General features: G+C 39.5%; 1 protein-coding gene across 4 annotated transcripts in view; it reads right to left on the reverse strand.

Moving 5' to 3' along the window:
• Positions 1 to 2,896: 2,896 nt before the first annotated feature.
• The window catches only part of aplp2 (amyloid beta (A4) precursor-like protein 2), a 51,304-nt gene continuing 41,494 nt past the window's right edge, over positions 2,897 to 12,706 (reverse strand). For 2 of the 4 annotated variants that reach the window (XM_068316968.1, XM_068316971.1), the window contains 7 exons: positions 11,177 to 11,276; positions 10,295 to 10,468; positions 9,694 to 9,729; positions 7,808 to 7,890; positions 6,607 to 6,684; positions 5,094 to 5,249; positions 2,897 to 4,839 (listed from right to left, as the gene is read on the reverse strand). In XM_068316968.1, the coding sequence (XP_068173069.1) occupies positions 4,738 to 4,839; positions 5,094 to 5,249; positions 6,607 to 6,684; positions 7,808 to 7,890; positions 9,694 to 9,729; positions 10,295 to 10,468; positions 11,177 to 11,276 (729 nt within the window). In that variant the 3' untranslated portion in view covers positions 2,897 to 4,737. The remainder of the gene's footprint in view (positions 4,840 to 5,093; positions 5,250 to 6,606; positions 6,685 to 7,807; positions 7,891 to 9,693; positions 9,730 to 10,294; positions 10,469 to 11,176; positions 11,277 to 12,706) is intronic. The other 2 variants (XM_068316970.1, XM_068316972.1) reach the window with 1 other exon arrangement.

Below are 12,706 nucleotides of genomic sequence, written 5' to 3' on the forward strand. Positions count from 1 at the left end.
CGCGTCCGATTGGCTGTACGTAGTTTTCATGGTCGTGTTCATTGGCTCGGTGGTCAGCGGGGGCGCCAGCCTGAAGGGAAGTTCCGGCGTCATCATAGTAGGGTCTGTGCATCCCGTCAAGGGAGGGTATCTGTATTACAAAAAGTGTTTTTTTTTGTTTTTTTAAGGACTTAAAAAACTACTAGGATATGCCTAAAATACCTAGACTACCGTTGATTAGATTATATAACTGATGATAATGTAAGTTTTGACGCAAGATAGTCTGGAGACGTTAAAATGGAGTTTTTAGGCTAAATTTATTATAGTCCAAAACTTAAAAGTCAAACTTTGTTAAAGTAAGGATTCCATACAATTTAGTAGTAAGTATCAGTCATGTGATCAAATGCGGGTTTCAAGCGGTTTTGTTTCAGAAACAGAGTGATGAGTCACTTCTGCTGAGTCACCTCTCTATTGGCCCATGTGGTTTCTGTTTGAGTAAATGCCATTTCCTGAAATGTTGTATTGCATATGAACGGATTGTGTGTGTGTGTGTGTGTGTGTGTGTGTGTGTGTGTCAGAGAGAGAGAGACAATGGTTGAGGACAAGGTGTGGCTGTACGTTGGCCAGGAGGAGGGGGATCCCTCTACAGGATGACACAATACTTGGCAGGGTGTAAGATCCAGGCTAAGAGATCACTGAGAGGTATAACCACCTGAGATGATGTACAGGAACATGTACTGAGTTTTGATTAAAAGTCTCCAAGTCCTGGAGCAGTGCACTATTTTAAGTAGGGAAGAACAACAAAACCAAGGACTTGTAGAACTTCCAAACTGACAAGTAGCTACTGGCTATTCCAGCAGACATTGTGGTTGTGGATGTGGCAATCCCAGCAGACAGTAACATCAAGAAGAAGGAGCAAGAAGGAGCATGTAATAATAATAAAAAAAGAATCAGAAACATGACTAGGTTGAAGGACCAAGGTTGTGGAAGCTGAGGCGGTCCCAGTGGTGTTCAGAGCTTCAGGTGCTGTGGCCCCAAAGAGTGACTCCAGCGACATCTGAGGCCTCTGCAGTCTTAGGAACGCTGAAATATTGCAGGAAGACATACACCAATGGCAGGAGGGGAGGTGTGTGTGTGTGTGTACACATAACATGCATGTGTGTACACATACACACACTACACAACCTGAGACTTTTTTTGTGTGGAGTTTATATATTCTCCCCATATCTGCTTTCTGGCTTCCTCCCCTTCAAAACAAGGAGAGGTGAACTAGTGACTTTACGTTGACCACAAGCGTTAATGTGAGTGTGATTAATTCTTTTTCTTTCTATTTGACCCTACAGTGAACTGGCGACTCCTCCAGGGCTTACAATGTCTCTCGCCTGGAGTCATCTGTGATAGGCTCCAACACCCTGCTGATTCTGTTTCCATTATAAACAGTTACAGAAAATGAATGGAATATTCAAAATATAATTACATAAATGTCACTACTGAATTTAATATTTTATGCTAATGTGTCTGATTAATTCGGGATATTTGATTAGAAATTTTCTTTTCTAATCAATGAGGAGTCAGGCCAAACCATTATGTTAGTTGTGTGTTAGTGTTGGCTTTCATATTAAGCTTGGTTTTTCCTCTTCACACCCTGGATTTCTTTTTTCTGCACCAATCCTGCCTTATGTGCCTTCAATTGCCCCTTGGGGACAAATTAACTTTTGAATTTGAATTTGAAGAGGAATTCTAACCAGAGGACAGCTCCCACACATTCCCACTTATTATTTTCTCCTGCTTTGAGCTGCACCCGGACTCTGAGGAGAACACCAGCTGGGTCCTTTCACCTGTTGCACTTTTCACCACCAGCTGTCCCTCCATTGAGCACATTCATGAACATCAATCATTTTTCTTTTTACTTCCAGTATGAATAAGGAGAACCAGCAGAGGGCAGGGAACAGGCCTTACTGTCCACCGACAAAACGAGCCATAGCTGATCAATCTCACCCAACCTCGGTGAAGAAAACAAAAGGAAAGAATTGTGTATGTATGAAAACAAAGTCACATACATATTATATTCATTTACGTATCATATTAAGACAAACATAAATGAGTGACAAATGATGTTTTAGACAAGAACTTAGATAGTAGCGTAAAGGAAATGAGATAAAGACAGAACATATATAATGCACATGAAGGTGTTTGTGAGTTGAAATTAAATTACATTTCAACCACAAAAGTAAATGGATTGGTTTAAAACAGTAATTGTGTGTGATTGAGAGGGTTTGGGTGTGTTTATTGGAAAGTATGTTTTTGCTTGTATATTAATCTTTTTTGTGGCGATGTACGTAGAATTAAGTTTCAAGAAAGACGTGAATGGTCGCTGTGCTTGAAGGCTTTTAGAGTTTTCTGTAAGATGCGGCTTTCTTCATAGATATGTGATCTGAAAGGGGGTTTATGTGATGCTTTACATTTACTTACTTCTTTTATTTTCTACTGAGAATAGTTTTCTTGGTGACAGAGAAAGGAGCATGTAGTTTTATGTGGTGTATTTATATAGTAGACAGGTTTTGTGCTGACTTGTTCAAAAAGGAGAGAACTGTTTGACAAGCCTAAAAAAAGAATCTGTTGTTTTTATTGTGCAACATGAGCAGACGTCAAATTCTGTGAAGAGTAACTTGAGATCTGACGGTTCGTACTGAGTTTATTTCAGTGAGGGATTTATGATTCAATCATGACTCAAACTAGCAGAACCTTCAAACAAGCTTCAAAATCTTCAAATCCAAACACTCAAACACACACACACACACACACACACACACACACACACACACACACACACACACACACACACACTGATCTAAGGAAAAATACCAAATCTCTCTCATCCATCTACTCATCCATCCATGAAACAATGACATCAATGTGGAACTTGTGAGTTTATTGATGTGTATCCTCCCTGTAACCACAAATCAGTTTAAATTGATTTCAGTCATTTTTGTAAATCACTAATAAGCATATTAAATTAGTTCCCAGTCCCCTCCCACAATCAAGCAGGCAGTTACAAGATTGAAGCTGTTTGGGTGCATAGTGAGACAGTCACATACAGAGATACTGTCACAGGAGGAAAAAAAAATAGAAAACAAACTTAAAAATATATATCCTATTATTTCATTTCATATAAGGACAATGCACACCACAGGTAATCCTCCAGAAAAAAAGCCATGATTGCAACATCAACTATACAGGCATACAAAGACAATACTAAGAGAGAGAAAAGAGGATTCTAGGGTTGAATTTTCTTGGGTTTGTTTCATTACCTGTAAAAACACACAAGGTAGCTTTTTTCAGGAACCAACTCTCCAAGCCTTGTCTTTCTGTGTCTCTGTCTGCCTGCACAGTCCTCCAGCTCTAAGATGCCTTCAGGTGGCTTTTTCAGAGAAACATTTTTTGTGAATTACCCCCAAATCCGACACAATACTTTCACTTAATTTTGGGGGGCCCATTTGCTGATGGACCTTAATCAGCTTAGCTTTTGGGGCTGGCTTTGATTTGTCTATCAGACCGCTTATATGCTTCATGAACAAAATTCAACAGTTGCTGAAATGTTTTTATGTCAACTATTCCCGATGGAGCTTTTCTGGTAATTGACATTTATGTAACTAGATTTTTGTAAAAAATAAACAAATCAATCAACAACTCTTGTCTGTCTTTGTGGGGTTTGCAATTAAACACAATGTCTGTGGTAACGCATTGACATAACAGCCATACAGGAACTCTTCAGGTACATAGTGTGGAAAAAAATCTTCCCAAATACATTCAACTATGTAACACTTCTCTGTAGGTATTAACCTATTAATGTTGTCCATTTCCATATTGATAAAAGATTGTGTGGTGTGTGTTGGGGAAATTCATCAGCACATTCAAATTTTTAGGGTTCAGAGTAGGTTGATGTGGTTGAGCTGGGGGTCTGTGCACATCCTCACCTGCCCTGGCTCGTTCTAATAGTGTGCCTTTTAAACACAACTCACGTCCACCAAACTACAAACTCTAAACCGACTTCTAACCTCTTTCCTGGGAAAAAAGGTGTATTAAAAACATCTACTCTTATACTGTATATATTTAAATTGTATATGTATATTTTGTCTGTTATCATTACAAAGAACAGAAAGTAAATAATTCATGATTAATATTTTTTTCTCATTTGTTGTTTCACTTTACATTTTAATTGGTACAAAGAACCTTCATATACAAGCAATATATTGAGAGGAAAAAAGAACAAAATAAACACCAATTCTTTTCGAGCAAACCATCAGAAACTGCGTAAATGACACGTGCATGGTGGAAAACGGAAATGTTGTGCCTGGTATGCCAGATTAATAATGGCTGCTTGAAAAACATTTGAAATTGGCTTGATTTGCATTTCACTCTAAAAAAACAAACAACAAAAACGCCTGAAGAAATGTTATACATCTTGATCTGAGATATAGATAATTACAGAAAAATCTGCAGAATCACGTTTCCATAATGCAAAATGGCAGATACATCACTTTTTTTTTTTTTAAGAAAATGATCAAAAAAAGCTCTATAGTACAATAATAGCAGTAGTAGAAGTAGAAGCATTATTTATTTGTTTTGAACAAACCAGTAAATGGAAGTTGGATGTAGGCAAATTATCTTTTAACAATAGCATATGATATTGGTCAGTAGTATGTTCCCACTTGGTTGTTGTCATCTCATCCACTCCATCGTGCCAGTAGGTTCTCATCAGATCTGCATCTGCTCCAGGTATTTGTACGTGGGGTTCTCGTAGCCGTGGTTCTGCATCTTGCTGAGATGGCGTTCTTCTGGTGTCAGCATGGGGTCAACCTGTGAGTCACACACAACCCTCATGATGGCAGATCTTAAGAACTGTAGCTCATCTACAGAAAACCTAATGTGCTGTGTGTGTGTGTGTGTGTGTTGGCTTTGCACATGCTTAAGGGAAGTTATTAAATCAGCTATTTACTAATGTATGCATGGGAACTTACATGTGATCTTTAAATATGACACAACAACGAGATGGATAGCATATTAAAGGGGAGCCATGATGTGTGCAGCTTCTGCTCTCTGCTGAAGTTTACCTCCACGATACCATGACTGATGGTTCCATATTGCCTCTTCCTCAAAAGCACCAGACTGATCACAATCACAGTTGCTATGGCCACAGCAATCACCAGCAGACCAATCAGTGCGCTGCTCCCAAAGCTGAAGTCCTCTCCTAGGGGCCGGTAGGACTCCTAACCGGTAGACCGGGTGAGGGGAAACAGACCCGTGAGGAGACAATGCATGCACAGCTGACTGCTGAAGTAACACAAGGAGATAAGCCTTCTATGTTGTTGGAATCATTGATACACGGACTAGTTAACTTCTTAACTTCTTAGTTACCTTAAGATGGTCAGTAACTTAACCGACTACATATTAAAAAGTTATGTTATAATGACAACAAAATATAATTGGTACATAAAAATATATAAAAATATAATTAGTGTCTAAACACTTTTGCCAACCTTTGCAATATCTGATTATCTTGTTGTCTAAATTCTCAAACTTCCATTGTGACATATGATCATGTAAGGATTATTAACGACATTTAACATAGGAAACTTTGTTTCTTCATGCACAAAGACTAAATTGAGAGCAAACCTCACACCTCATCCACACATGAATACAGCAGCTGTCACGTTGGTTCAGCTATGCTATGTAGTTCACCTCCGCAGCAACAGGAAATTCCAGAGCACAGCTTAATGTGATTGCTTTCAGGCAGACTCAAAGAGAGCTCTTTGCTTGATTTTTCATAATTTAATATTTTTTGAAAAGCTCTGAAAGACTTCATCCCTTGATCAGTAACATTCTTGCAGACATCTAAGTGTAATCAGTACAATCAGAGAGTAAATTGTTATGTGATGAAAGTTCACAATAGAAATATTAAACATTTCCATCCGGGTTGACACAGAATGTATATAAATGTACCTTGAAATGGAAAATGTAATAATAAGAAGGGAATGAAAACGTAATTCTTGTGTTATTTTAAAAAAACAACAACAACAACCCTGTGAAACAGGGACAATATCTTTTTCTGAGAATCTGTCACACAGGATTGACTTGTGAATCGTGGGTACACATGCATGAAATGTGTCCATGTGTGTAACATCATTGTCAATTCTGCATCTTCACATACAAACACACCCTTATCTCTTAACTCTCTTACACACATTCATAATGTAATCTGGCACATATGATGCGGTAATCATATGTAGACAGCTACTGGGGAGATTAGTTACTTTTCACACATAAACTGAGCACGCTCAGTTTGTGTGGATGCACATTCTTTATATCACCTGAGATACTCAATGTGTACATTCAAACACATTCACATAACAAACATGCACCCATGCAGAAATAACCAAAACATATTAGCCTGAACGGAAACCTAAGTAACCAAAGGGGGATTGAGGGTTTGATTCAAAGCGATTTCCCCCCTGTTATCAGCTGCAGAAGTAAAATGTTTGTACACTCCCACACTCCCTCCTTCTTCTCCCCACTCGTAAGTACATCTCCCCCAAAGTGCCCTCTGGAGGGCGCTGCTATACTCACCATCTCATCATCATGCATAACGCTGACTCTCTCAGCACTGTAAACCACTTCTTTAACATCCAGGGACTCATCAATCACCTGTCAACACAGACAGGGGAGCCCAGGTTACACTCCCCATAATGTGTGTGAGACAGACAGGGAGAGAGAGAGACAGAGACCAAGAGAGAGAGAGAGAGAGAGAGAGAGAGTGAGAGAGACTGAAAGAGAGAGAGACAGCGAGACAGAGAGGGAGAGAGAAAGAGAGAGAGAGAGAGAGAGAGAGAGAGAGAGAGAGAGAGAGAGAGAGAGAGAGAGAGAGAGAGAGAGAGAGAGAGAGAGGGAGAGAGAGAGAGAGAGACAGAGGTGGAGAGTAAGAGTGTGTGAGTGTGCAACAGAATAAACTGTAAAGATCGTCTGTGTGTTTGGGTGATGATACACTCAGGGCTGTTTTGTACAGACTGAAAGGAGAAAGGGAGGGGATTTGAAAGCATCAACAACAGACTCTTCGAGACACACTTTTAGCACGTCTTTCAAAACAGACTATCAGTCAGTCATTACTGAGAACTCTGACCCAAAGAGGCGACGTGAATGGAAGTGAGTGTGTTCAGGAGGCAGACACAAAATCTGCTGTTTGTAGAGACAGAGCAGTCCAGAGTCTGTTCCTCACAATAAAAGAGTCACGAGTGAGGTCACAGGTGTCCCCACCATTTGTCATTTTCAACATCAGATTGCTCCGTCACAGAATATAAAAAGAAACCTGCATGCGTTTAAAAACTTGCAACCACTCGTATTCACACACAAACACAGATTTTCAGTTGCTGTTGGATTAGCATGCAACACACAGCACAGGTTCAGCAGCCAAGCGTCATTTGAAAATCCGTGAGGAGAAACGGTGTGTATGTCAGTGAAAAAAGTAGCATGCGATGCAGAACACAGTGGGTCGGTTGGCAGAGGACAAAGAGAAACATGCAAATAGAAAAAATATGAAAGAGTTGTAGCCATGACGACAAAGGTACTAGAAATCTGACTTTTTAAGCTGAACGTAAGAGCTATGTGAAAGTGCTGCATGTACTCGTCAACAGCTCAACCGAGACACTCAACACATATTCTAATTTAAACATCTCCAGTGTGTGCTTTGACAATGCTGCTCTCGGTTCGTGTTGATCAAGTTAGAGAAGCTCCGAGGCACAAACAGAATGATAAAGTGACAGGAAGCTCTTACCAAATTTTTGCTGATCTTGGGTTTACTGTTGATGATTCTCTCCTCAGCACCTATTAAGCCGTCCAAACCAGACATGGCGGAGCCTGTGGAAGTTGAAGAAGCACGGTCAATAACAGCAGAGCAGCACCAACAAACAGGTTTAGTGGTATTGTCGCTGAACAACAGCACACAGCTATCCAGCTCTTTTCCTCACAACTGTCGCCTTAGTCTCTGCAGCTCACTGATAACAACAAAGCCCTTTCATCCAGTCAGCACAGTGTGAGCACTGTGAAACCCGTGTGACACTGACTTTACATTTTCTGCAAAGGAACTATTAAAAAGATGTTTTCTTCTTGCACATAGCTGAAAATTCTCTGTAAACATCCAGTTACATGCATGGACTCACAAGAGGAAACCCTGAAAGCAATTATGGGTCATCCTGATATCTTCATGTTCAAAACCCTGGATTACTGTCGTTCCTCATATGCAGATCCCTTATAGTCCCTGGAGATTTTTACAAATGGCTTTTTAAAAAAATAGTCTAAATAGGCGGCGAAATCAGAAACTGGTCCAGAGTGTCAGATATGCACTGATGGTTTCTGTAGAAGCACAGGATCTACTAATATATGTACACCAGATATTCCATGAATAAATCAAGGACTGAGAGAGATAGATTGAACCAGGCAGTGATTGCAGGTTCCTGAACGATAAACAGCGGCAGTGAATCTAGTGTTGGTTTATTGTCTGCTGCTGCTGCTTTTCAGCCACATCCAAACATTCAAGAGGAGTACAGCTGCCTGAGGATTAAATGCAGCACAATAACATGAGTTTGCAATATTCATTCTGCAGCAGTGACGTCTGACACGCTGGTAGGTTATCAGATGGTACTGCAGGGTACACTAAGTGTCACAGGCAGCCACAATAACAGACAGCACAATGGCAGCGACCTTTATGGGAACAATGTGACCTCTATGTGGATTTTAAAAAGTGCTGAAACAAGCAGTCTGTTTATCAATCAGTTATTTGACAATGAACTGACATCATTTAAGTCACGTATCAAGCAAGTGTGTACGTTCATTCAGTCAGAACACTGAAAATTTATAACAGTTTCTATCTCATTTTCTCTCTTTTTTCTGACTAATTTTTTATAATGATCACTATTGTGTTACTGATATTTTTCAGAATCCCCTGGTAACAGATTAACAGAGACAATATTGGAGGAATGAATCTATAAATCCACAAGACAATCTTTAGTTGTACCGTAAGTGTAGTTTGATAAGTAAAAAGCAAAATCAAAGAGAAAGCGACTAAAAACATATTCATATATATAAAATTAGTAGCAGGTGTCCATATGCTAACTGGGAAAAATAAAAAAAAGGTTTATCCCAGATCAGACAGAGGACGTGACTCAAACAGTTCCCTCTCAGGTCTGAGAGGACAAATTGGAGCAATTTAAATTTGGCTGTAGGTCAACAGCAGAATCACACTGTCTCAGACGGAGCCACTAAATCACAGCTTCTATCAGGATGAGGGGCATGAGCGTGTGGGTGGAGGGATAATTAAGCAAGGAGCTTTGACAAATGCACTAAAGACAAAATGACGGCAAACACAAGACCAAAAAATCTCTCTTAGAGCGGAACTGTGATCCATCACTACTAGACTTTGAAAGGCACCAACATTACTATTCAGTCTGACATGATAATCCCAGTATGATGAAAAGCATAAGGACAACTGAAACCCAACCACACAGCCCATGTGAGTCATTAAAGAAGTTTAAAAAAAATAGCAAATGGCTACTGGCAAAATAGGAATGATGAGAGAGAGAGAGAGAGTGGAAAATAGTAAATGGTAGCAGCTTAGGAGATGAGGAGGGGGACGGAAAAACAAAATGCAACAGAGGCACCAACCTTTCTTGAAGGCACGTGGGGAGTCTGATAGATCGCCTTGGCATTAGAAATGAGCAACATAAAAGAAAAAGAACAGAAAAGAGGAAGGAGAGAAGAGATAAAACTTAGGTAAGAAGAGCAAAGGCAGGATTATCAAGCTGTGTTAATTGATTAAGAAAAAGAATCCAGCAGGAAATAAATTTGAGGCTCAACCAAACTGAAAAACTGGGAGTCATTTCAGAGTTGGTTAACTTTTTCCTATGCCCTCTAGGGATTTGGTATACATGAAATGTTCTTTGGGGATTTACTTTTCATCTTTCTGGAAGTGTTCCATCCATTCTTGATGATTCAATCGTTTCACTTGTGACAAAGAAAAGAAACTTAACTGCTTATTTTTATCTGAGCTTCAGTACTGCTACACTGAAGGCTTTGCCAAAAAGGAAAGTCACTCATAAGTCCGAACCCATGGGTCCGAAGCAACATTTGCATTTCAATGAAATACCCTGGAAGCCTGTCCTGTACTGCGTCCTTCAGGAAGGTTTTTGTGTGTGGACTTGAGTTTTCTACACGGCCATTGTTCAAGAAGCTGCATATTACGGTGTCAGTGGGTGGAGGTCCTCACCCTCTGGCTCTGAACGGGACCCCAAGGATGTGACCTGGAAGGGCCGGTATGGTTTGCCCTCAGAGATGGGAACTTCCACACTTTCCTCTGATGACACGGTGACGTCTGGCTGAGATTCAGAGATCGACAAAAGGAACTGGTCCATGTCAGCCTTCTGCTCTTGGAGAAGCTCATCTGCAGAAAAGTGGCAAAGGACAAACTGTGAGACCACCTTGTACACGTTTAACACCTATCACCCTCTGACATGGCAGCAACGGGCAAAGGAAGGCTTTTATCGATTACTGTTAACATTCTTCTTTAAACACAGCTCCTGCTTCATGTTATATCTCCTAATGAGCAATTAGTATATTACTGAGAGCTATTTTTCATGTAACCATGCACATCTCCCAACAGGATGCTGCCTGGTGAAAGCTCTGACCCAGTTCTGTCACCGCACTCGCTCTACTTTAATCTGTGCTGCAACATCATGCTGCACGGTTCCTTTTACGAAGCACACGGACCAGAAGAAAAAAAAAAAAAAAAGTGTGCATTTCAAATTGTGTCACTGGAGATGAAGACATCTCATACATTTCAGATCTGAGTAGAGACCATTAAAAAGAGAGTAGAAGCTGTAGTAAATTTTGCTCTGCAAATTTATGCCAACATAAAAGACATTGTTCTCTCTGTCTGTGATAGTTGGTTTACAGATAGCACTGAAGCCTGTCTACTTGTCTCCTCGTATATTTGTTTACTTTTGGACAAAGACAAGCTGCAGAACATTTGATGATGAGATTTACCCATCTGGCTCATGTGTCGATTCCATTACTGCCTTCATTTCCCCTCATTCTCTTACTACACACCATCCTTCCTCCCAGCTGCCTCAGGGATTTCAAAAGAACGTACCAATTTCATCCTGAATTTCGTCGGCCACATAAGGTACTTTGTAGAGCAGAGACAGACTCTGATTCATCCTCTCCTCAATCACACGAAGGTGGGTCATCACCTGGTGTTGGAAAAAAGAAGGACAAATAAGTTGTCACGTAACTGAAATCATGCTGTGTTTTTAAGAAGAAAATATGTTTTAGTCACAGCGTCAGGACACAGATTTTCAAGATCACTCTTTACTTCCAGGAATCAGGTAATATTATGATTTTCAATTATTACATTCATTTCATATATTAATTAGTTATTTATTGTTTAGTTTTCCAAGAAAGAAGAGCAGATCTCCTTTGTAAGTTTATTCTTATATACTGCAGAAAAAAACCCCAATCCCACATTGGAAAAGTTAAGATTTTAATTAAGACACTTAACATGATAATCATTTATTAAAATTTTTGCCCTTAGATAAATAAATCAATTCAATGATTGTCTCAACAATAACCGATGTAGGAATTAATTACAGAAGAATTTGCTCGATATTGCTGGAAAAAGCAAATGTCAACAATATTATTTATTTGAAAACTGATATTTATGAATCGTAATATATACCTTTAGCCCTAAAACCTTTTCTTGGGCTTATGAGGTCACAGGTTTTACCAAACATAAATCACACTTCTGTCTTATTGATCATGTTAAAAAATGAAGGTGAAAGAAGCTGATGAAGCAGAAGATGTGATGAGTGAAATGCTTTAATTTGGTAATGTTTTAACTAGTGACCAGCACCTACCATTGCCTTGATGCTACACACTCAAAATTACTACAAGTACAAATTGATCACTGTTCAAATAATCTAAACACACTTCATAAAATTGAACACACCTCTATCAAGCTGAATAATTCCTTTGAAATAAATTAAACTCTAATCCAAATTCCAAAAAGGAATGCTGTCAAAATTCTTAAAATGTTAACAAAAGTAATCCAATAAATTGTGGATTCATGTTTTTGGCTCCTAAATCTCACATCTCCGCTATAACATGTCCAACTGTCAGCGCCAGACAACATGCTGATGTTTCCCCCGACTATATAATGTACTTCGGACCCATCTGTTGTAGAGATGTTCCTTTTAAACGAGAGCCTCCTTTCACCAAACAAACTTTGCAGACATTCACTTTATATGAACAGACATAAATCAAGTCACTGCATCTGTTTTTCAAATCAGCTTTGAGCCATTGAACTGACCTGACAGGATCTACAACCCGTCAGCCAAAATTACCTCCATGATATCGCAGTGGATATCGAGACAATTGTTTTGATCACAGGCACACAAAACCTTGCATGTTCCAAAAAATTATAACAGGCGCTTTCAGTATTTCTACCTGAAATACGATGCTGAAAGCACAGACATATTTTCTCATTTCTGCTGCCAGAAGCGGTTGGCAGAATATGAAAAGCGACAATCCACTGACAACGTTGACCAGGTCTTGGCAGATAGCTGCTGTTTATTTACCACAATGATCACTGACTGACTCAATCATGCCACACATGCCTGCATTG

Source organism: Antennarius striatus, chromosome 6, assembly GCF_040054535.1.
Source record: "Antennarius striatus isolate MH-2024 chromosome 6, ASM4005453v1, whole genome shotgun sequence".
Taxonomy (NCBI): domain Eukaryota; kingdom Metazoa; phylum Chordata; class Actinopteri; order Lophiiformes; family Antennariidae; genus Antennarius; species Antennarius striatus.